At 33.9% G+C, this 25,764-nt stretch overlaps 2 protein-coding genes across 2 annotated transcripts; both read right to left on the bottom strand.

The window, feature by feature from the left end:
• Positions 1-7,264: 7,264 nt before the first annotated feature.
• LOC120189533 lies at positions 7,265-8,464 on the bottom strand. Its single transcript, XM_039192794.1, has one exon. It carries the CDS (start codon positions 8,445-8,447, stop codon positions 7,302-7,304), a length of 1,146 nt encoding a protein of 381 aa, XP_039048725.1. The 5' UTR covers positions 8,448-8,464; the 3' UTR covers positions 7,265-7,301.
• Positions 8,465-9,978: 1,514 nt separating this feature from the next.
• LOC120189677 (peroxisomal fatty acid beta-oxidation multifunctional protein MFP2-like) lies at positions 9,979-15,165 on the bottom strand. Its single transcript, XM_039192903.1, has 18 exons — positions 14,977-15,165; positions 14,283-14,354; positions 14,093-14,158; positions 13,966-14,022; positions 13,805-13,872; positions 13,646-13,727; positions 13,383-13,438; positions 12,958-13,260; positions 12,774-12,860; positions 12,148-12,322; positions 11,924-12,045; positions 11,667-11,830; positions 11,317-11,571; positions 11,085-11,206; positions 10,882-11,003; positions 10,564-10,712; positions 10,351-10,489; positions 9,979-10,179 (listed from the first exon to the last, which is right to left on the bottom strand). The coding sequence occupies exons 1-18, from the start codon at positions 15,077-15,079 to the stop codon at positions 10,144-10,146; spliced, it is 2,178 nt and encodes a 725-aa protein (XP_039048834.1). The 5' UTR covers positions 15,080-15,165; the 3' UTR covers positions 9,979-10,143.
• Between the last annotated feature and the right edge of the window lie 10,599 nt (positions 15,166-25,764).

Here is a 25,764-nt window from a genome sequence, read left to right on the forward strand (position 1 = left end):
GAGTCCCTTTAGTATGCTTGCAACGTGCTCACCTTGAGACATCATGCTACCACATGACTATAAAGCGTCGCACACTTCTTTTACACACGTGTGGTATACTCTCATCGAATCGTCACCCTTCTTGAGAGATTGTAGCTTGTAGTGCAAGCTGACAATGGCTGTCGTGGATCTGTTTCCAAAGAACTGAAGTACTGTGCTCTAGATCACTGAGGCGGTTTCTGCACCCACGAATTGAGGTAGGAGTTGAGGGCTAATCGTGGAGAGTAGCCATGATGCAAGAGCATTGTCTTATGCAACATAATCTTCATATACTCATTCGGTATAACTTCGCCATCATCACTGACCACGGTTCAGGTGGTGATCTCATCGTTCCCATCAAGAACCGTTCAAGGCGATGGCTGTGCACCGTCAGTAACACTTGCTGTTTCCAAAGAAGAAAAATTTGTTTCATCAAGAACAACATTACCTTTTATTCGAAAATGCTTGGTATTCTTGCAGAAAACTCATGGATGGAGAAGACCCAGCACTACTCAGCATGGGAGCAAGAACACAAGTTGAGGGCTAATCGTGGAGAGTAGCCATGATGCAAGAGCATTGTCTTATGCAACATAATCTTCATATAACTCATTCGGTATAACTTCGCCATCATCACTGACCACGGTTTCAGGTGGTGATCTCATCGTTCCCATCAAGAACCGTTCAAGGCGATGGCTGTGCACCGTCAGTAACACTTGCTGTTTCCAAAGAAGAAAATTTGTTTCATCAAGAACAACATTTACCTTTTTATTCGAAAATGCTTTGGTATTTCTTGCAGAAAACTCCATGGATGGAGAAGACCCAGCACTACTCAGCATGGTGAGCAAGAACACAGTCTGTCGTAGAGAAGAAAAATCTACACAGGAGAACGAAAGTATATTTTCCCAGGAAATTTAGCGAATGATACCATGTTAGAAAGCTAGGATTAGTTTGAAGAGAAGAAGAACATTGAACTTTTTCTTAACATTCAAGTACAACGATTACATTGCTTTATATCAGTTTTACAAGACATCTATAACTATCTTAACTCCCTGCTAACAGAGTTAACATCCTGCTAACAACTTTTAACCAACCTTAACTGCTTAACTGATTACTCTAATAGAAATTTATTTCATTAGGACAAAACTAATAATTTTTTTTTATTAATATGGGATAAGAACAAAAATAATATTTAGATACAGAGTGATTGAAATTAATTAATTACCTTTATATTTAAAAGAGTTAATTGCATCACATGCCCTCAAAGTATGATTCTCATTTTAAATTAGTCCCTAAACTTTTAAATGTTTTAATTTCATCCCCAAACTATGACATTCATTCTAAATTAATCCCCGCTTTTTGAACATTTCAATTTCATCCCAAACTATACGTATATGCTAATCACATCCCTTGTTAATAAAATCGTTTAGACCAAGTTATATTATTATATGTTTTAAAAAAACAACATTTAGGTTAATCTATGGTTGAAACTAATTACATATTTGGATGAATTTAGGCATGAAATTGGAATATTCAAAAGTTTGGAGGATCATAGTTTAGTGATGAAATTAGAATGTTTAAAAGTTTAAGGGCTAATTAGAATGAGAGTTATAGTTTGGGGATGAAATTAAAATATTGAAAAGTTTAAGGACCAATTTAAAATGAAGATTATAGTTTGAAAACATATAATGTAATTAACTTTATTTATAAAAATGTATTAATTATAACTGAAATTATAAAATATTAAAAAGTATTTTTATAACATTAATTATAATATATTAATTTCAAAAAATTATTAATTATATACATTAATTATAAATTAAATTATAAAATATTATAAATTTTAATTTTAATTCAAATTCGATTTAAATATTATTTGGGTAAAGTACACAAATGGTCCCCCAATTATAGGGTGTTGCTTTGTTGAATCTTCAACTATTAAAAGTTATAAAATAATCCTCCAATTATATGACGTTTATTTATTGTGTCATTGACTATTAGAAGTTACAAAATCATCACCCGGCTATTTATATGTTTCAAACTCGTCTTTTTTCGTTAAAAAATTGATGGTAGTCTGAGTTGGACATTAATCTACTATGATATGCTAAAATTTGATATTAGAATCTCAAACGACTATCATATCTCAGGCAACATGTTAATGTCCAGCTCATACGATTGCCAATTTTTTACTGAAAATGAACGAGTTTAGATCATATGAATAGCCAAGTGACCATTTTGTAACTTTTAATAGTTGAGGGACTCAACAAAGTAACATCATATAGTCAAAAGACCATTTTGTAACTTTTAATAATCATGAGACTCAATAAAACAACGTCCTACAATCGATAAACCATTTATGTACTTATCCATATTTTTTCCACCAATTAAACAAAATTCCAGATTCTTATTTTTTTTCCTGATTCAGTCCTTAAAAAAGGAATGTCATTTGTGTGAAGAAGAGCTCAGAAACAATAAAGGAATTTCATTTCGTTATTTGAATTACCCTTTCTTCTCTTTCAAATCCGGTATTCCTCTGTATTTAAGGCTCAGAAACAAAAACTTCTCTGACAATAGGCCTTTCGAACCAACTCCGTGGTGTTGTCTATTCTTCCTATGTTGTAGAAACCGAGCTTTTAATGCTTATGCTTTGTGATATATTGGATTTCAATTTGATTTCGTAGGGTATTCTCATATTTGGCAATGTTTTTAATGAATTCTTTTCTTGGGACAGGTTCTGGTTGCAGTTGACATTGAATCAGATAGACCTTTATTAGAGCAGCGCCAAAATGTCGAGAAAAGGTTTGATGGAGCAAGACTTAAGTAAACTGGATGTAACAAAGTTGCATCCCCTCTCTCCCGAAGTTATATCTCGGCAAGCTACTATTAATATTGGTAATGTTCAAACTCTGTTGCGATCGAGCTATTTATAGCGCCTATTGTCATGGTACAAGTGGTTGCGGTTTTTTTGTTCTCGTTTTGTTGATCGAAACTTTGATATGGGTTTCGTTTTACCAGGCACCATATGGCATGTGGCACATGGAAAGTCAACAGTTGTGAAAGCAGTATCCGGTGTTCAGGTGATTTAGCTTATATTTAATGTACCCAATAAGATATGATATTGATACATCACCTTCAGAGAGTCTGCTTTGTGTTTTGTGCCTTTTGAACTGTGGCCGTTAAGTTTTGGATGCGGAAGTTTCCATATGGAGTAGATGCGGTTATGGAGAACATTATATCCCACGCGTCTACCCAACACTTTTACAACAAGGGTAAATTCCATGCTCTTAAGGGCAAGATTCTGAACCCGATCAGAAAAATCGATGAAGGGTATTCCGTTTGATTCTCCAACCCGGATGTCATCTTCCAGGAGATCAAAATCATCATCATCAAGAGGGAAAAGCTCTTCATCGTGTTGGTTTTCCATTGATCCAATAACCATATCCTTGTACGAGACACTCGGCTTCGTAGAAGAGTTATTAGGTTCTGCTGCAGGCAAGTCATCACAATCCATGGTGGTTGTCGAGGGGTCAGACGGGTTGAGAGGAATGTCCGGCGGATTTTCATCCCGACGGCGTTGTTTCTTTGGGACGCGGGGTCTTTAGAAGCTGTTGACCATGGTTTTAAATAGCGGTCCGTGACTACGATAGTGTCCGTGAAATAGTAGTAGCGCTGCCTTCCGATATACCCGCTATGGCCGCAAGAGTGTCCGCTATAGTCGTAATGGCGGTAAATGAGACATGACCGAAAACGCGACTTCGATTTGAATCCCTAGGATTTACATTAGGTGGTAAATGAGACATGACCGAAAACGCGACTTCGATTTGAATCCCTAGGATTTACATTAGGTTTTATCTTGGATATGTGTTTGGCTTCTGATTTTTGCTTACATATGGAGGCGTATTACTTTTTTAATATTTTGTTTTTATTTAATGAAAATGCAAAGTTCCATTAAATTTGTAGTCATAAAAAATAAATAAAAATTAAAGCTTAATTTAGTTTTTGAAATTTTAAGATTTTACTGAAATTTTCAATTTTTCTTTTTGAATATTTCAAAATTATTATTATTATTAAAAAAATCAAATTGACACAATGAATAAAATTTCAAATCATTATACTTATTTCATAAGTTTTCATGTCATTGTTTCGGCTAACTATTAAGTGACTTAGATCATAAAAATAATTAGTTAATTGATCAAAAATATATATTTGATATTTTAGTGATCAAAATGTAAATCAACTAACACTTAAAAGATTGTGAATGTAGCTAAATCAATATTTTTTTTTACCCTTATATCGATTTTTTAAATTAATGATCCACGTAACAATCATTCTTAATTTTTTCTATCAAAATAGTACTCATATCTATTACGTAGAGTAAAGACATGTCCGAGAAATTGATTTGGTGCACCTTTACCTAATGTACTTAGGGATTTGATTTGGTGCACCTTTACCTAATGTACTTAGGGATGATCATTGGTCACGTAGAATAATCCTTTCCACATGTATCTGACTCGACTCGTGTATATATATAAATATATATTATTTTGTACTAGATAACATTAAAATTTAATTAAGATATCTATTGGGGGAGATGGGGAACATAAAGGAAATTTGGGGAGTGGGGGGGAGATTTGCACCTTTCCAATGCCCTCTCAAAAGCCATATTATGTAAAGAAAGAATCCGTAAATATTGAAAAGTGGCGATGTTCATTCACTATTCATTCATTCTTGTTATGGTCCACACTATTAATGACTTGCCCCATCCCAGCTTTTTCTCTCGTCTTTAACTCAACTTCATCATGCCCATCTCTCAATCCATAATTTATTTTGTTAGATGAGTTTGATTAAATCATGTTCCAAACAACTCTTAAGTATCACTGCTTTGTTTCATCAAACGACCATGTGATGACATTTCCACCTTACATGTGATGGGATCAACATTTTGTTTTTAGGTCAACTACACCCTTCATACTTGAACTATCACTTTTATTTCGTTTTAATATCTAAACTTTCATTTATTTTAAAAACATACTTAATATTAACTTTTTATTTCATTTTCGTATATCGCCATTAAAAACTTAATGAAACAGTTATAACTACGGATGTAAATGAGACGAAACAAATTACGAACTACTCAAGATCGACTCCGACAAAGTTCGGTCAACTCTCAAATCTAATAGACTCAACTCGAGCTCAAAATCGTCTCGAGCTCTTAAAAAGTCAAAACAAACTACTTGTTACTCGACTTGAAAAGTTCATAAGCAACTCGAAAGATAATATATTAAAATTTTAAATTTTTTAATTCAATTATTAATAATATTAATGTTTATTTGTTTTTCTTTTTTTTAAAAAAATATATCAGGCTTTTATGTACTTAAGATTTATGTTCGAGTTTGAACTTCAATCAAGTCGAGTTTAAAAATTTTAAGCTCACAAGCTTTCAAGTCGAGTCGAGCTTTAATTTTGTATTTTGAGTTTGAGTCAAGTTTAACAATTTTAAACTTGTGAATTTTCAAGTCGAATCAAACTCAATATTACACTTTTATAGATAAATTATATTATTTATTACTTAATTATCTTCTCATTATTATTTTGATCATTGAAATTTAATTATTTTTAATTTAATTATTTAACTTTCAAATTGCTACTAATTTAGTCACTCTAAATTTTAATTAAATTTTTTTTATTTTAATTATATAATAATAAAAGATATCATATCACAAAAAATATTAATAAAATAAATTAGAGTGATCAAAATATAACCAATTTAAGTTGTTAAATTGAAAATTTCTAAACTTTAATGATCTAAATAAGAGTGAAAAAATAATTGAATAATGAATAATATAATTTACCCATAAAAATACATGTGCAACAATTTCTTTATATTTTTAAAAGAGCGTTAAAATAAAACAAATAATAAACCTCGGTTATAATTTTAAAATAAATTAAAGTTTAAATACTAAAATGAGACAAAACCAATAATTCAAATAGTAATCGTATTGTTTACCCTTTGATTTTTTTTAACAAAAACCCTTTTACAATGGCAACTCATCTTCATCGTGTTTTTTTGGGCAAAAGTGTCTATATAAGGCACGTGCGAATGTTTATTTCTCAAACTAATGCAGTGAGGTGATTAATTCTTCAAATAAGATAATTATTATAGGATTATATGCAGTGTGTGGGATCTCTCGACATCGCGAATCAGATTTATGGTGAATCCATACGAGTGTTTTAGAAGGAAAAAAATTAACGTTTTACACAAATATCATATTAATCGAAATTAATTATTTATTAGACACTGTATAAAAATATTTTACAGATCTAACAAAATTTTAAATATTTTCTATAAAATTATTCCTGTATTAAATTACACAATACAATTATGTCTACAAATTATCATTTAATAATTTTTATGCGTTTTTGACAATTTTAAAATCTTATACGTATAATATATTCTAGAAAAACTTTGAGGATAAATAATTTAAAATATAAATAATTTTATAAAATATTATAAATCATCACCATTTAAAACAATAATTTTACAGAAAAAGTCATCAAATACACCACATAAGATTTTGAAATGATCAAAAACACATCAAAAAATATCAAATGATAATTAATATACATAATTATATTATGTAATTTAATGCAAGAATAATTTATAAAAAATATAAAAAATAATTTTATAAGATATTATAAATCATCACCATTTAAAACAATAATTTTACAAAAAAAGTCATCAAATACACCACATAAGATTTTGAAATGATCAAAAACACATCAAAAAATATCAAATGATAATTAATATACATAATTATATTATATAATTTAATACAAGAATAATTTATAAAAAATATTTAAAAATTTAATAAATTCATAAAATATTCTTAAACAGCATCTAATAAATAATTAATATTTATTAAGATGATATTTATATAAAACCGTAATTTTTTTCTCCTTATGCCCGAATTTCAACCATGGAATTAACACATAGAGAAATCTGATCCAATCCTGAAAATATCGAGAGATCCTGAATACTACATGTAATCTTATAGCAATCACCCCATTTAAAAAATTAATCGCCTGACTGCATTAGTTTGGGAAATAATCATTCCCGCCTTATACGGGCACTTTTGCCTGCTTTTTGTTAGCAAATACTATCCAGAAAAATAACAGTTGAAGATCAAAATTATTTGCAGATATATGTAAAAACAAGGAATGTGACATCATTACAGTAAACATGTAATATCTATTTAACTGGAATTCATGTTCTTCACCTTCTAGGTTCATACAGCTAACAATGAAGGAATGGCCGACAGATTTGGGGTTGTGCTTTTGTTGTTCGGTTCCCTGATGACGGTGGTGTTACTTTTCTTACCAGAAGAGGGCTTAGTGAATGCTCTCATGGGACTAGCAAAAGTCCATCCCCAGCTCTTACTACTCCTCCCGTTCACGTTCTGATCCTCAGATGAAGACGATAGCCAGTACGATGACGATGATGATGAAGTGATGATGAAACCGCCGAATATGCCGCCGCATCTGACCCTTTCTTTCATTGCAGACGGTGCTCCGACGGTGGCGGTGGAGGTCTTTGGTTTGCCTTCTCTTTGAGATTCGACTCGCCTCAGAGTGCAATCACCGAACCCGGTTGAGATCCTCTCGAAGAAATCGCCGGAGAAGCTACGGCTTCCGCAGCCGACTGACCTGGATCTCGAAACCTTCCGCTCGAACGACGAACCAGTCGAGGGAGTAGCTTCATTAGTGGGACTATCATCGTCCTCTATCACCACAATGTATGCTTTTCTCGATGAACCTAAGCTTTTCTCCTTTGGACCAGAAGACGAAGCTCCTCCAGATGCGACTGTCGCCACCGTTGATACGGTGGCCGTAGGCGGTGCAACAGAAGCAACTTTATCTAACTTTTTGGAACCATGGGTCTTGGAAGAAAGGTAGAGAAAAGACCAAAAACCAGTTCTTTTCCTAGGGCTGAAGTCCCCACCATTTTCACCATCCACGAACCGACCTCTAATGGGAGCAGTAGTCGACTTGCTTCTTTTAAAAGCAATATTACTACCATGATGATGGTGATGACGATAATGATGATCCGATGATGCATCCATCGTCTTCTTCTTCTTTGTCAACATGAAAGGGATCCTAGCTTTCCTCGTATAGCATTCATCATAATGACCACCATTATCGTTCCCGGTTGACATGGGACGAACAACAGACAGGGAAGAAATAGAAGTAACAGCGCCACCACCGGTGTCAGATCTTAAAGGAGGAGGAGAAGAAGAAGAAGAAGGGGATGCACGAATAGGTAAAGGAAAAGAAGAAGAAACCAACTTGCCTAGCTTCTCTTGAAGGCAAAAAGCACAGATACCACCTGGGTTATTTCTATAAGGATGATTACTACATTGCATTCCATCTCCCATATCGTCGTCTCCAACACCAACTCTTCCATCTCCTCCTTCCATCATTTGTTAACTTCAAAAAAGCAAATATCTCTAAAATCTTTGTTCCTTGTCGTATTACTCTCTTTTCTCATCAAAGATGACCTTTTTTTTCTTTCTTTGGCTGCCGAGAGAGAGAGAGAGAGAGAGAAAGACAGAAGAAGATGAGATACAAACAAAAGAGGGTCAGAAGAGTGTTATTGAAAAAAGAGCACCGGAAAGGGGAGGAGTGAAAGGGAGAGTGTCCCCAGGAGCACGTGGAAGACTGAGTTTCGGCTACACATTAAACAAAGTGGAAAATGAAATCATAAAACCCTAGCCTCTTTTTTCTTTGGTTTTGGGGATTTCATCAAAGCACCTGCCAGCTTAGCACAAGAATCTGTAAACAAAGACGGACAGTCGTCTCTGACTCACTCAGCTTAGCTATTCACGGGGTTTTCATTAAAGTCTATTGCTTTACTTTTTTTTAATAATCTTTTTTGTTATAATTAGAAGAAGAAAGTATGCGTCTGCTTTGTAACCAAAGATATCTCTGGATTCCTTCTTTTTCTGCCATTACATTATTAAAACCCGTCTATTTTATTTCTGTAAATAAACAGGGATTAATGTAAAAATAATTTATTAAATTATACTGCGTCTTAAATTAATTTTAAATATTTAAATAATTTTTAATTTAAAATAAACAGTTAACATTTTTTATGTTACATTTTAGATATTTAAACTATAATCATCGTTAAAATAAAACATAAAATGATGTGTCACATATATATATATTAAAATTTATTTTTAAAAAGTTGAAATATTATTTTAAAAAACATGAATTAGAAAGAAAGAAAAAAATCTAAATACACCAACCCGACCACCTTGTCCGTGCTTCCCTTCCCCCTTGGCCTTTGTCGCCGTAAATATTCACTTCCAAAATTTTGTAAGCTTGTCTCCCTAAATTTGTTTCAAAAGAAACATAGAAGAATTATATAAGTATAACAAGAACATGGAGTAGTGAGAGAGGAAAAGATTGTTGAATCACTTATTGTTAAACAATTTCATAGATCTGTTTGATTTAGAATATTGAATTTGTTGTTTTGTGCCAGGTTTGCTTGGGGTTTAAGACGTGCCCCGCTAATTAATATTATAATACCATCTCATGTTCATATAAGGACAACAATTAAATTATGATTTGTCTACATATGAAAAGAGTGGGGACCATTCACGCATTTAGGACACATATCTAATGCACGTCCTTGTTATTAATTAATTTTAGCGTGAAGGAAGAAGATAGTTCCTTTAGATCTTTTTTTGTTGAAGGGGAGAGTCCGATATAATCCTCAAGTTCTAAATAAGACGTACGACAAAGTTAAATTAATTGCGAGTGCAAGATATAATCATTTTACAAAGTTAAATCAACTTGTAATTGTTGATAGCTGTTACTAAAATTGCATTAATTTGTCAACATTAAAAATAAAGACCAAAACATTTCATGAATATCTTCTACTGATGTGTCAACCAATGTTTCATAAACAGTGAACATTGTACACATTTTAGCCTTTCAAGATTGTTTCTGGGATTCATCTAAACATGTTTATTGAGCTCACCTCGAGTTTCATCCATCAAACAATAACAAAGGAGACTCGAAAAGACGAGCTTGAGCAATGGTCAGTGCTGCAATCGAAAGCCTGCCTTATAATCGAGAAATGGCCTGCTCCACCAGTGAGCTCTGCAATCGAACAGTTCAATCATCAGAAAGAGAAGAAATTACAGTTTGCATTGTCAACTATACAGAATAATTGGAGAATGATTCCGGTGAACGACTTCAGTGCATACAACAAGCATGGAAACCACCATTCCGATAATGTAGCAAGATTTATACATTTTATGCTTTGCTTACCAGTGAAGCACCCTTGGCAGCTCTTTCAGCCAAAAAGGCACAAGGCTTGAAGAACTCTCCGTACATTTTCGACCACTCCTCGAGTCTAGAATAAATGTAGTTAGATCCTAGAGAGTCGGCCCAAAACATGATTCCTCCCCTGAAAAGTTAAAGGCAATTTAGTTCGATGAAGTACCGGAATGATTAGTGAAAAACCTTGTGATGTTTACGAACCTGTAAGGTGGAAATCCCATTCCCATAACAGCAGCAATGTCAAGGTCCGCTGCTTTCACTGCAATACCTTCAGCAAAAACTCGGCAGGCCTCATTCACCACTGGAAAGAATATCGTCTCCACAATGTCCTTGTCGGACAATTTCACAAACTGCATGTTAAGTGCGGTCCCAAAATTATGAGATAAGATAATTCGATTTGCTGTTCTTTGTAACCTAATATTAAGTTGCTCACACGTAACAGAACTCGATGAGATCATAGCACCAAGCCAAGTAAAATAGGAGTGACACCACAAGCAACAGTTTTGAAGACAAACTGACCTTAGGGTCAACAGCTACACCTGAGATACTCCTCGACTGCTCGATGTACTTATTCAGTTCGGGATCAGGCCTAGCTTTTCGTTTCTTGTCGTACAAGTAAAACCCTTTACCAGTAGCTTCACCTGAAACAGTGGATCATGATAACAAGATATCCTGAAAATGAAATTTGTTTGTTAACCAAGGTTCAAGAATGAAAATCATACCGGATCTCTTATCCTCTTGCATAATCGGGACAAGCATTGATTTATAGGTTCGATCAGGGAAGTTCTCAATGAACTGTGTGCCAGTTGCAATTCCAACACCGAAACCAACCAGGTCAACCAATCTGCAAAAGTAAGAAAATTAATACGATCAGTTCACCAATATATTGAATTTCATAGGAACAACTGCAAGAATAAAATATCGAGACATATGTTTTCCTCGTGAATTGGGTACCTGAACGGGCCCATTGGCATTCCAAACTTGGTAATTACTCGGTCAATCCGGTAAACATCAGTTCCCCGTTCAACAAGGAAAAGGGCGGCTTGTGAATATGGGAAAAACATCCTATTGACAGCAAAACCTGTGCAATTTCCTACAACAATAGGAGTCTTCCTTATTTTCTTTCCTACAACAAGTAGGTCAACAATTATTTGGGGAGATGTTTGCTTGGTATGAACAATCTCCAGTAGCGGCATGACATGAGCCGGACTGCATCAGATAGATATGTCAACAAATGAGCCATCCAAGTGAGGAAGCAGCATAAGGGAGTAAACGAACAGCAAGAGTTGCATAAAAAATAATACCTAAAGAAATGAGCCCCAACAATCCGATACTGGGATTTGGTCCTCTTTCCAATCAAGTTCAGATCAATAGTGGAAGTGTTACTTGCAAGTATGCAATGTGGTGGGCAGTATTTCTCGAGATCAGCAAAAATTTGTTGCTTCAAAGAAACTTCCTCAATTACAGCCTGTTACAAGAATTATAAACAAAGTTGTGAATATCAAAACCGCAGATAAAATACCGTAGGAAAGGCAAGATTGTAATAAACATTCTTAGCTACCTCTACAACCATGTCGACATCTCTAAAGCTTTCGTAGTCAAGAACACCAGTAAGCAGAGAGATTGTTTTTCCAAATTTTTCCAGACTCATTTTCCCTTTCTTAACTCGGCTTTGCAGATTGGCTGCAGCAAAATAATAGGATCTCACAAACCAAGCAAATGTCTAAAATAAACTACGTGAAAAGTGGTATTGGAAAAGAAAATAAATAACCCAGTATTGATCACCTTTGACTCTATCAATTCCAGCCTCCAAGAACTTCTCATTCACTTCTTTTAGGATTACCGGATAATTGCTAAGGATCAATGCCGTTGCTATCCCGGAGCCCATTAAACCTCCACCAAGTACAGCAACTTTTTTCACCTGTCTTGGCACCAGGCCCCTGTCCGTAACCCCAGGAACCTGCCCATTGCTAAGAGGTCAGTGTTTGTAAAAAGTTAAAGCAGAAACGATAGAAAGGGTAGCAGTAGCATATGGGCTGCCTTTTACAAAGGGAAGGAGCAATTGATGGTTTGAAGAGTATGATGTAAAATAACTTGAGTTATATTAAATATCAAGTCATTTCTATCAATGATACAATGTATGACACAAGTTCGAGCTTTAAGCGGATGAAATACATCAAAAAGTATATCAATTATCGAAGAACAATGAACATCAGCAATCAGAGAGACAAATGAATGTAATCAAAATTTGTTTTGGAATTAGAATAACCAATATGAAAACCGAAAAAGACTTATCATAGCCACCAAATTAAGGAGCTGAAAGATAAAAGAAAATCTAAAAGCATCAACTTTTAATTGCCGAATCCATTAATTGTGTGTATGAAGGGTGAAAAAGGAAAAACCACTGCAACCTTTGATGTGCCACGCATTGCAAAGAAGATATGGATCAAGCTTTTGCAGGTGTCGGATTTCAGAAGTTCTTGGAAAGCTTCTACCTCCTGCCAAAATCAAATCTCATTTTAAAGTTTACTTCTACCTGTAAATAAAAAGATAAAATGAAAATGTATTAAAACGATAAAGAGGATAAGTAAAGACCTTCCAAAGTCCTGCCCTAGGACCAGAAACTATACCCTCTTCAATAACATCAAGACAAACAAAGGGGTGTTTTAAATTAGGAGCTCGCTTCCGTGCCTGCTCTCTAGCAAAGTTAAGTATTTCCCTTGCTTCTCCAAGGGCCTCTATCTTATCAGTTTTATAGACACTAGCAACCCACGGTCTTCTTCGTTCCAAAATATCTAGTGCCCAACGACGTGCAGCGTCTAACAACTCATGAGATGAAACGACTGCATCAACAAGTCCCAAATCAAAAGCTTCTTCACCTTTAACAGGCTTCGATGTCTATATAAGGGGAAAAAGAGAAGAAGAAAATGCACAGTTAATGAACAAAGATATTAATATAGTAACCATATCAAATCATACCAATGCCTGACTAAAGCAAAAAAGCTGATCCAACAACATACCAACATCATCTCAAGGGATTTCGTGAGACCAACGAGTCGTGGAAGTCGCTGTGTACCTGAGCCCAATTAGGGGCACAAAGCAGAATATAAATAAAGCCAATATAGCAATATGTCAAACTGGCATAAAATAAATGAGAATCACAGTACCACATATGAATGGTCATCAGTTACCTCAATATCCAATAGTTTCATATATGATTAGACGTATATAGAAACAGCCGAAAATGAAAATGAAAATAAAAATTAAAATGAAAGAGTCATACCCCCAAACCCAGGAATTAACCCAAGCTGAAGTTCAGGCAGGCCTAATTGTGCAGTAGGAGTCGATATCCTTGCATGACATGTCTGAAAGGGAAACATTATAATGATATTTTCTTTCCATGAAAAAAATTATATTTCTGAAGAGTTAAATAAATATGTACCATTGCAATCTCTAGACCCCCGCCTAAGGTAAGGCCATCAATGGCAGCAACAGACGGTTTTTTTGCAGCTGAAGTACAAAACATCTAGAGTCAACATGATCCATATTCCATACAATTTGATATGGTTTCCAGTTTAAAAATAATTATAACAAGATGAATACCTTCTAAAGTGTCAGTGAGAACCTCAATTGATACATAGCCAGGCTTTGGCTGTTCCACTGGAAAATACAACTAACCCATCAATCTCAAACCAATATATATATATATATAAAGGACAATTCTGAATACCTTTTCCCGATTGAATTCCACCAAAAGATGTGATATCAAAACCACCAGAAAATTTTCCATTTGCACCTGATCAAGAGACAAGACATTAGCATCTCAATAACCAATTCCAGTCTTTCTGGAAAGCAGGAACAGAGATGATATATTTACACATCTTTTCATTTAATTTTAAGGGAAATCTCCATGAACTTACCTGTGACAACAATCGCCTTCACATCATCTCTTCGCAAGGCCTCATTATAACTCTCTTTTAAGCTTTGCAACACTGTGATGAGGGCACAAAAAGGAAAGACAGATCAATTGTATATCTTCTCAATTACACAAAATCAGTAAAATGTAATTGAGGAGGAAAGATAACTATACATTTCAGGTAACCAAAATTGCAAATATACCCAAAAAAAAGCAGAACAGTGCAATTATAGACCTAAATTTGCGTTTGAACACCAATCATGCTAAGCAGTTCATTAAAAAAAAAGACACTTACCTTTCAACACTCCTTTTCTATATTACTGAATGTTAGTTATGAGTTTTTTCTTTCTTTCAACTTTATCTATTCTATTGCTATCTAATTCAATCAATAATAGAACCATGTTTTCAGTAGCATAAAGTGAACTAATTATAAACCCACCTACAAAAATACAATGTAAGAGAATTCCAGATCAACATTGATTGTGTAAGTGTAGGACCTCTACTTTGCAAGAAAATGAAAAATTAACTTAACAAATACATCTGTTTCGCTAATAAACCACACACAAAAAAGAACTTTGTTCAACAATTTGTATAAAAAAATCCATTGGAGTCATAAATAACAAAGAAATCCCAAACCCCACGACTCAAAACTTAATCACAGAGCAAGAAAAAAGAATGGATCAGAAAAAAAAGGGTACCGTCAAGTGAGAGAGAATTGACAGGAGGATTGATGATAGTGATAATAGCAACCCCATCAGCTCCAACTTCCATCATGGTTCTTCTATTGTTCTTGCTCCCCATTATCACTCTTCTCTAACGCTATACTTCTTCTTCTCTGATAAAAAAAACTGCAGTACAAAAGCAAGCAAAATAATGGGTATTGAAAGTTCTATCAAAATAAAAAATTAATGAAAGAGTTCGTTTGGGGATCAATCTCATTTAAGGAGGTGTCCTGTAAGAAGTGTGAAAGAAGAGTTTTAACATGTTAGGAGGTTTTAACCAGCTGCTTCCGTCTCTACCTTAACTCCTTTGTAATAATTGAGATTTATTACGCAACCATCATCTTAATAATTATATATTATTTTTAAAATTTTAAATCGATTATTGAATAATTAAACTATACATTTTTTTATTTAACATATTTTTATTTTTATTTTATCTATATCGTTGACAAAATTATTTGATAATTTATAAGTATTGAATTTATATTAGAAAATTATTTGATAAATTAATAAACATTAAATATAACTATTTTATTTGACAAAAGTAAATTGTGCTTTAAAATGTGTTATTTCTTTATTTCAGAATTATTAGTATATTTTTGGATGATTTTAAATAAAAGTTAATTATAATTATTTAATTTTTAAAACTTAAATTGTTTCAAATGTAGCTTTTAGAAAAAATAAAATAAAAGTAATTCTATTTAATATTTTTACGATGAAGCTTTTTATTTAATAAAAAATTAATTTAATTACCAAACACGTACATATAAAAACTAAATATGATTTTTAATGTTGTATCGAGCACCTGTATTCATTAAATTAAAAATTTTATTTAAAATTTTCAATTAAAGAATTGTTACATATATTATTTTTATCATAATTTTTATTATTATTTTATACCACTGTATCAATTTCGTAAATAAATCATTATAAACTTAACAAGTATACATGATCGTAAGTAAATTTAAATGTAAAATTTTGGTAACCTTCAATTTTAAAATTTCGTCTTGACTAATTTAAATTAATTTATATTGCATATTTGGTTTTGGTACCTGAGTCTTTCAATATTCTTAAATAAGATTAAACTGTTTACCGCTTGAACCAATAATTATCGATAAAAAAATTTTAAATAAAAAAAAATTCTTATAAAATGATCAAACGAAATAATAAGGAAAAAAAGGAGATATAATTTATTTTTCAGTTGTAATCCATAACAACATCTAAATCATGGATAAGAAGGGTAGCGGCATCTAGAGAGTGTCAATATCTTGCTGGCTATCTGTTTGGCAAAGACATTGAAATGCAATGTAGGGGAAATTAACCCGGCAGAAAGATAAGGTAGTTGTATTTTGATAATTTCAAAGTTTTACCCATTACCACCTAGGCACCTACCTACACTTTTAATTATTATTTCTATTCTATATTTAATTATCTATAATTTTATGTAACGAAAAATAAATCGTATTTAAATTTATTTGTTTCATGTTTGATTTTTTAATATTATTGTTCATTTACTCTTTTATAAAAGATTTAATGAAAACTTAAGTGTTTAAATTATAGCATTTATTTATTTTAGGTGTTTAAAGATTTTTTTCACTCAAATTTATTCTTTTAGAGATCTGGTTCGTCACGGCCGATAAAAATAATTTATTATTTGACATATATAATATTTATAAAATTTTAAAATAAAAACTTAAAATTATAATTTTATTTAAAAAAAAATCTTAAATCTAAAAGAAAACTCTAAACTCTAAAAACCTTAATTCCAACCTTTTTTTACCCACTCCGCTCGTCATCGATGTTCCTTTGGTCGTCGGCTTTTATCGTTGTCCACTTCATCTAACCGAATTCTTACATATGATAGGAGAAATTGTTGACTGAAATTTTAGAATCGTCACCCTTTAGCGGAATAGCTTAGTCTCTACAATAATCAATTTTTCACTACAATCGTCGCTTGAAACATGCAGTTCGGGCGGTGATTTGTCGTCGGAGTTTCAGCTGATTGACGGCGTTGGTGTCGAACGACGGTGGCAAGGGGTTGAAATTAGGGTTTTTTGGGATTTTAGTTTTTGTAATTTTAGAAGAAGTTATTAAAAAAATAAATTTATTTTTTATTATGAAAAATTAAAATTTTATAAGCATTACATGTGGCAGATAATATATTGTTATAACGATCGTTACGATACAGACACTCAAGAAAATAACATCAGAAATATTAAATATTTACTTTGAACGAAAATAATTTAAACATTTAAAATTAACTTTAAATATAATTTAAACATTTAATTTGACAATAAATTTTATTTATATATATATATAGTACAAAAGAAAAAATAAGCAAAAACTAACGGGAACCAGACCAACCTCCCAAAAACCATCATGGGAAGAGATTTGTTTGGTTTAAGTAGAAAAAAGAAACAACACTCAAAATACCATTCAAAAACGTAAAATATTCTAGAAAACATAAAATCGATATAAATTCGTAAACAGGATATGAATCATAATACATATAATAATAAGAGTTAAAATGGATATAAAAACGTAGTAATCTAAAGTTCTTTATAATATATATATATATATATATATATATATATATTTACACACACAAAGAATAAATAATATAGAGTATGAAAATGTACATGCGATGTTTGAAAGGAAAACAAACTATTAAATGAAAATGATCATTTTGATCTATATTCTTTCTTTGAATATTTTGGCCCTTAATATTTCACTTTCGGGTGAAAAACTTCCTCTATAAATGAAAACTATTAGTTCAAACACGATTAACATTCTAAAATAAAAGTCATTTTTAACTTAAAATAAAACATTAAGAGCTAAAATATCCACACATAAAAAAAGAATAAGAGACAAGATGTTTATTCTATTAAATATTAAAAAAAAATTTATCTTAAAATAAGATGTTAAAAGTTAAAATACTTCATAAAATAGAATAAAAGATAAAATAATTATTTTAATAAATATTAATAACTAATTTTGATATGATGACTAAAAAAAAGTTGACGGAGTTTGAGAAAAGGGATGGAAAGAGGAGGTTTATAGGCACACAAAAATGATGTTAAATTAGACCCAGAAAATCAAACATCTAAGGGTCAGGATTAAATCCTCTTCATCTCTCCCAGCTTCCATTCCACCGCACCTAATAAAAAGATTCTGGTTTAGCTTTACTAGAAGAAGAACAATTTTCCCCTTCCTCTGCAAATCAGCAGATGCCAACAAAAGTCTCTTTTTTTTGTTATCAAAGTTCGAGATTTTTTTTATTGATAAAGATGAAGATTATGCACTCCAACAAATTTACTAAACACATGGTCTCAGACGTGGCACTTTACCTCTTAGAAATTTGGGCAATAAGAAGAAAACTTACTGATAGAGTTTATGCGACAAAAGGTAGCAGCCAGAATCGAAAGCTAGGCAACTAAATTCCCCTCCTGTGCAGTCTCTAGTTGATACAATCGTGCATTTCAATATACCAAATTATTGACTTATTCATTTTGTTCAACCCAAAAGGACGTGTAGTGTAACAGTAACTTACGACCATTATGCTAACTTTGTGGCAAATTTGGGCATTTAGTGGATCGTGCTTCCATAGATTTGACTCATCCTTTTCTGGTATTACTTCGTCCTATATGCCTACAACTCAACCAATACTTAACACTTGCGTATATGCCTCTTATTCATGTTGGTAATGTTCAAACTCACATAGAGTTGGAAACACTATTGTGAATGAGTATTTAAGGCTTGCATTCGTTGTTGTTCGACTAGATTCGTGATCGTGGTAGTGGGTCTTACTATTCACATTCAAAATGTGTTTCTAAAGTTGTTCTCTCTATACTTTTCAATCAGAAGTGTTATACTGTTAGCAGCCACTCTAATTTCGGGTGTACAAAATTTGAAACGATCGCGTTAATCTATGGGGACGATCCACCTATTAGAACGACTATACACATCGGAACAAATTCGTTTCGAAGACAATAGTTTTTATCACGACACAATTTACGATTTCAATTTCTCAATTATTATTTAATTTTTTCAATCAGTGCTAACGGTATGATTTTGCGGTCTATATTTCCAACAATTCACTCATACTCAATTCTCTGCATCTTGTTGCATTGTTAAGTAGGAAGCTACAAGGCATTGGTATTTTATTTTATTTTTTCGCTAATACACAACATCAAGTTAAAACAAAACTAGCCTCCAACAGCTTCCTGGGTAACTAGAAATGCCATACCAGCTGACGGAGCTGTGAAGTGGTCTTCTCCAACAGGACCTTCTCTGGCCATTCCACAAAGCTTATCGCCCACTAAATTCGCCTCCCTGCAAAAATCCTCAAGAAGCGTTCGAATCGAAGCAATAAGAGATGAACCCATAGTTGCAGTAGTTGTCGATGAAAGCAGACAGATTGAAAACCTCAGCATTGTCGGTTTCCACTAACACCCTGCGAAATCCCAGTCTCTAGTATGATTCCGTATATCATGAATCCCCATAAATTTTTAAAATTTATTCTTGATATACCAAATCATGCAACTCAAGCCCTGATTTTGATCGTTGAAGCTAGGAATTATTTGATAATTGTCCAAAATTTCATGTGTATCTCTAATATGTGTCAAATGATCATTTCAAAGTACTTGACATGTCATAAGATGGTTAACGCTGGTGTATAAGTTGTACGAGATATGATAGCATTATGGGTTGAAGGCACTCAATATCATTTCAAAATTTGAGGGTTGGGCTTTCGAGCCATGGGTTGTGTAAATGTTTGACCTGTGTTTATATAATTATTAAGTGATTCAAGGGCTAAAAAAATCTAAATTGATAACTGAATCAATTAAATATGTGTACCATTGATAAGATATTGATGATCATACTCCTAATCAAATAAATGATCACAATGATAAATCTTATTTTTAAATCGATATCTTACTGAACATCTTTGCAAGTTATTGAATTATAATTTTCATTTATGTCACATTAAATGTTTTTAATCTCTTTGACTATGATTATCACAAAACACTTGAAACATTTAAATGCACCACATTACGATAACAAAAAATTATGTTCATTTTTATCTACAAGACAAACACTTTGAAACATTTAAAACATTTAAATGCACCACATCAATGACTTTACAATCATTAGATTCAAAATGATATTATATCCCTTATCACACAATTGACTTATACTTAAAATTGTAAATATATAAATCATTTTCAATAAAAATGGAAGAATTCTTATCAATGTAATTGATTCTTTCAATGAAACCTATAGATTTCTTTATCAAATGTTACTACTACTCCATGCTTTGGCTTTAGCTTCATGAAAAAGCTCTTTTCACTGATCATATGTCTTTAAAATCCAAAATCAAGGTATAGTGAGTTTAGACTTGAATTATGTACCTTAAACAATGCTCTTTTTCCTACGGACATATTATAACTTTTTTATTTTTGGTATTCAAATTCTTTCGAGTCTATATGCTTTACTTTCCAATACTTTTGTTCTTCTTGGTATCCACTTATCTAAGGATATTGTTATCTTTATCAACAATGAGGTTCTTTAAGAACCTATATGTTTTTAAGAATTATTTCTTCAGCAAAACAGTGTCGTTACTCATACTATCTATAATTGAAACAGGTAAATAATATATCACCTAAAAATTTTATGATATCCGATGTAATTTATTTTGGTACCACAAAACCCGTCGGTGACTGTTAAATTTTGTACAAAGGCAGCGAAGTCATTGTTTTTGAAGTTAATGGTGTTAGTAATGTTATGAAGTCATTTTCGGCAGCCATGCACAATACGTCACGAACCATGCAAATGAATGTTGTGAAATTCGGGTTAATTTCCACCAATAACAGATTCACCGTGAAAACTATTATCTAGGTGACTAGTGTGAAAACGATTGTACTAAAAATCACCCCAAGGTAGATTCCCAGGAAAGAGGAGGGGTCACAATGGTCCCTCTTAAAACCCACTTTCCTTAGACAGAACTACCAAGACAAGTAATTTTAATAGGACAATAATTGACAACAACTATACCCGACAATAGCTATTAAATAGACATAAAAGATAACACCAAAATATTTCACTAATAGAGGAAATATTACAAAGAAAGAAAGAATACAAATAGCCTTTAAAATAGAAGAAGGCTTATATTTGTGGGATGATTAACTAAGGAGGAGGAGGGCTTTATTTATAACAAAAGAATTTCCCCTCCTCCTTATACACAACCAATGTGGGGACTTTTGCCAAAAACCAACAAATCTCCACCTTGGCAAATTCCACACACATCTCTAAAAAAAACAATCTTTTAATTTGTAACAATATTGACCAAATCTAAACAATGTTTAAACTTGACCGCAGTTACCACTTTTGTCAACATATCAGCAGGATTCTCAGTGGTCCGAATCTTCTGGATTATGACTCCACCTTCTTCTAGAATCTCTCGTACAAAGTGATATCGAACATCGATGTGCTTCATCCTTGCATGGTAAACCTGGTTCTTTGCTAAATGAATAGCACTCTGACTGTCAGGTGGACTTCCAACTGACTGGTGCCTTTGCAAATGTAAACACATAACCAGTAGTTGATCGATGCTTGTCCAAATCACCTGCATAGTCTGAATCACAATACCCAACTACACACTGACCATCTTGTTTGTCCTGCTGAAAGGACCAAACCAACATCTACGGTGTTCAGAATATACCGCAGAATCCATTTCACAGCTTGCCAATGCTCCTTTCCAGGATCATGCATATACCTGCTCACAACCCCAATTGCCTGTGAAATATCGGGTCTCGTACACACCATTGCATACATCAAGCTACCAACAGCACTTGCATACGGAACCTTTGACATGTATTCCCGTTCTGCATCATCCTTAGGTGACATGGATGCACCGAGCTTGAAATGAGGAGCAAGAGGTGTACTAACTGGTTTTGACATCTCATTTATGCCAAAACGTTTTAGTACCTTCCTCAGATATTCTTTCTGAGACAAACAAAGCCTCCCCAATTTCTTATCCCTTGATATCTCCATGCCTAGAATCTTCTTCACTTCACCAAGATCCTTCATCTCAAACTCCCTGTTCAATTGAGTCTTTAGTTTCGCAATTTCTGTCTGACTCCTGGAAGCTATCAGCATATCATCAACATAAAGAAGAAGATATATATAGGATCCGTCTTCTAGCTCGCGTAAATACACACAATGATCATATTTGCTTCTTGTGTACTTCTGCCCTATCATAAACTTGTCAAATCGCTTGTACCACTGCCTTGGAGATTGCTTCAATCCGTACAGCGATTTTTCTAATTTGCACACCATCTCTTCTTTTTCAGCAACTTTGAATCCATCTGGCTGAGTCATGTAGATTTCCTCATCCAAGTCTCCATGTAAAAATGTAGTTTTTACATCCATCTGAACTAGTTCCAAATCCAACTGCGCTACCAAAGCCAACAAAATTCTGATGGAGGAATGTTTTACAACTGGAGAAAATACTTCATTATAATCAACTCCCTCCGTTTGAGCGTAGCCTTTAGCCACCAATCTTGCTTTGTAGCGGATGTTATTCTTGTCAGGAAATCCATCTTTCTTTGCATATACCCACTTGCACCCAATTGCCTTCTTTCCCTTCGGAAGACTAGCTAGTTTCCACGTCTGATTCTTTTGAAGGGATTGCATTTCTTCATTCATGGCAATCCTCCACTTTTTATGTTCTGAACTTTGAACTGCTTCATTAAAAGTGGCAGGAACGTTATCTATTGCAATTGGTGATGCAAAAAGAGACCGTATCAGCATAACGAGCAGGTTGTCTAATGGTCCTCTTTCCCTTTCTGAGTGCAATTGATTCATGTTGTTGTGGAGGTTCTTGGGTCTGAACCTCTTCTTCATCTGACTCTTCTTCTACCATAGGAGAGTCAACATCATTTTCTTTACTGGTTGGGACAAATTTGCTTCCTTCAAACTCCACCTTTTTGGGAGTTCCATCTGTCTGCTCCAATTTTTCTGAAGTCACCTTTCTCAACATGGTAGATTCATCAAAGGTAACATCCCTGCTGAAGATTATTTTTTTTGTTTCTGGACACCAAAGACGATAGCCTTTCACACCAGAGGTGATCCCCATAAAAATCGCCTTCTTTGCTCTTGGATCCAGCTTTGACTCCTTAACATGGTAGTATGCAGTGGAACCAAAACACATGTAAGGAATCATAATCTGTAGCAGGTACTCCAAACCATTTCTCTAATGGTGTTTTACCACCAATAGCAGTCGATGGTAAGCAGTTGACAAGGTGACAAGCATAGACCAAAGCCTCAGCCCAAAATTCTTTGCCTAACCCAGCATTAGACAACATACACCGAACCTTCTCCACTAATGTCCGGTTCATACGCTCTGCCACTCCATTCTGTTGTGGTGTACCTCTGACAGTGAAGTGCCTAACAATACCTTCCTCTTCACAGACTTTCAGAAATGGATCATTTTTGTACTCTCCACCATTGTCTGTACGGAGACGTTTGATTTTTCTGCCTGTTTGAGTCTCCATCATCTTTTTCCATTTAAGAAAAAATCCTAGCACCTCATCCTTTGTCTTCATTGGATACACCCAAACTCTCCGGGAAAAATCATCAACAAAGGTGACATAATAGTGTGTTCCTCCCAATGAAGTTGTCTTGGAAGGCCCCCATACATCTGAATGAACATAATCCAAAATACCTTTAGTATCATGGATTGCTGTTCCAAATTTCACCCTCGTCTTCTTCCCTTTGATGCAATGCTCACAAAAAGCTAATTTGCAAGCCCGAGCACCCTTCAATAATCCTTGATCTATCAGTAATTTCAAGGATTTTTCACCAACATGCCCCAAGCGCATATGCCATAACCTGGTTGCTTCTGACTCCTGTTCATCAGTAGAAGCTGCCACTGCTGCTGTCCCAATAATTGTACTACCCAGAAAGTAATACACATTGTTTCTTTTTCGGATTCCCTTCATTATCACCAGTGCACCAGAGATAATCCTCATAATCCCATCTTTTGCCCTCACTTCTAAACCTTTTGACTCTAAGGTTCCCACAGAGATGAGATTTCTCATTAAATCTGGTACATAATGGACACCTGTTAAGGTTCTGATTGATCCATCCTGATTCCTCAAGCGAATTGAACCAATCCCAAGTGTGTCAAGAGGGGAATTATTTGCTGTGTAGACAATTCCACCTTTTAGTTCTTTAAAATCAAAGAACCATTCTCTATTGGGGTCATATGGTGGCTACAAGCTGAATCTAACAGCCATGAACTGGAACAGCTGGTTGATGGCGTAGCAGCGAATGCGAAATCTGAATCTCCATCATCATACTCGACCACATTTGATTCTGAGACAGCTTTCCCCCTTTCAGGTTTGCCTTTATTCTTTAGCCTGGGACATTCTTTCTTCCAGTGCCCTTTTTCTCGACAAAAGGCACATTCATCTTTGCTCAATCTGGACTTTGACTTCGATCTCCCTCTGCTTCCTTTATTCTGACTCTTGGAACGACCTCTAACAACAAGAGCTTCTGCTTCGACACTTGTGTTTTCTTGTTTGTCTTTCTTTCTCAATTCATAACTATACAAGGAAGCAGTTACTTCACTGAGAGACACATCAACCTTCCCATGAAGTAGAGTAGTTTCAAGATACTCAAACTCATCAGGAAGTGATCCCATCAACATCAGAGCCAGATCTTCGTCTTCAAAAGTCACGTCCATATTCATCAGATCAGTCACCAGCTGATTAAAGCTAGTAATGTGATCATTCATAGTGGTACCTGGTACATAGTTGAAGCGGAACAGTCTCTTTTTCATGTAGAGTTTGTTCTGACCGCTTTTCTTCAAAAATTTCTCCTCCATTGCCTTCCACAATTTACTTGCAGAAGTTTCCTTAGAAAATGCATACTTCTGCTCTCTAGAAAGACACGATCGAATAGTACCACATGCCATTCTATTGATCCTCTTCCATTCTTTCTCCTCAACATCATCTGGTTTCTCTCCTTCAATAGCAATGTCTAGACCCTGCTGAAATAGGGCATCTAGAACCTCGCTTTGCCACATGCCGAAATGACCGGTGCCATCAAAAATCTCCACTGCAAATCTAACATTTGTCACAGCATTTCTTGCCAAAATTGAAGATGAAGAAGCGTCTGCCATTTCTGCTACAAATTCTATTTAATAGCTGCCAATGCAGAATGTCAATTATCCCAAGGAAATTTTTCTGATGTGGAAGATCAGCCTAAGCCGCAAGCACAGAGCATACTAAAATAAACCAAGAGCGCTGATACCAATTGTTGTGAAATTCGGGTTAATTTCCACCAATAACAGATTCACCGTGAAAACTATTATCTAGGTGACTAGTGTGAAAACGATTGTACTAAAAATCACCCCAAGGTAGATTCCCAGGAAAGAGGAGGGGTCACAATGGTCCCTCTTAAAACCCACTTTCCTTAGACAGAACTACCAAGACAAGTAATTTTAATAGGACAATAATTGACAACAACTATACCCGACAATAGCTATTAAATAGACATAAAAGAGAACACCAAAATATTTCACTAATAGAGAAAATATTACAAAGAAAGAAAGAATACAAATAGCCTTTAAAATAGAAGAAGGCTTATATTTGTGGGATGATTAACTAAGGAGGAGGAGGGCTTTATTTATAACAAAAGAATTTCTCCTCCTCCTTATACACAACCAATGTGGGACTTTTGCCAAAAACCAACAATGAA

The sequence above is a fragment of the Hibiscus syriacus genome, unplaced genomic scaffold (genome assembly GCF_006381635.1).
Source record: "Hibiscus syriacus cultivar Baekdansim isolate YM2019G1 unplaced genomic scaffold, ASM638163v2 tig00116958_pilon, whole genome shotgun sequence".
Lineage (NCBI taxonomy): Eukaryota > Viridiplantae > Streptophyta > Magnoliopsida > Malvales > Malvaceae > Hibiscus > Hibiscus syriacus.

Bases quoted from the DNA above. Each gene is read 5' to 3' on its own strand.
- LOC120189533 (XM_039192794.1), bottom strand. From the start codon at position 8,447: ATGGGAGATGGAATGCAATGTAGTAATCATCCTTATAGAAATAACCCA.
- LOC120189677 (XM_039192903.1), bottom strand. From the start codon at position 15,079: ATGGGGAGCAAGAACAATAGAAGAACCATGATGGAAGTTGGAGCTGAT. The intron at 12,046-12,147 runs GTGATCAATACT...ATTTTGCTGCAG, and splicing joins TGGAATTGATAGAGTCAAAG to CCAATCTGCAAAGCCGAGTT. The intron at 11,004-11,084 runs GTATGATTTTCA...CCACTGTTTCAG, and splicing joins GCAAGAGGATAAGAGATCCG to GTGAAGCTACTGGTAAAGGG.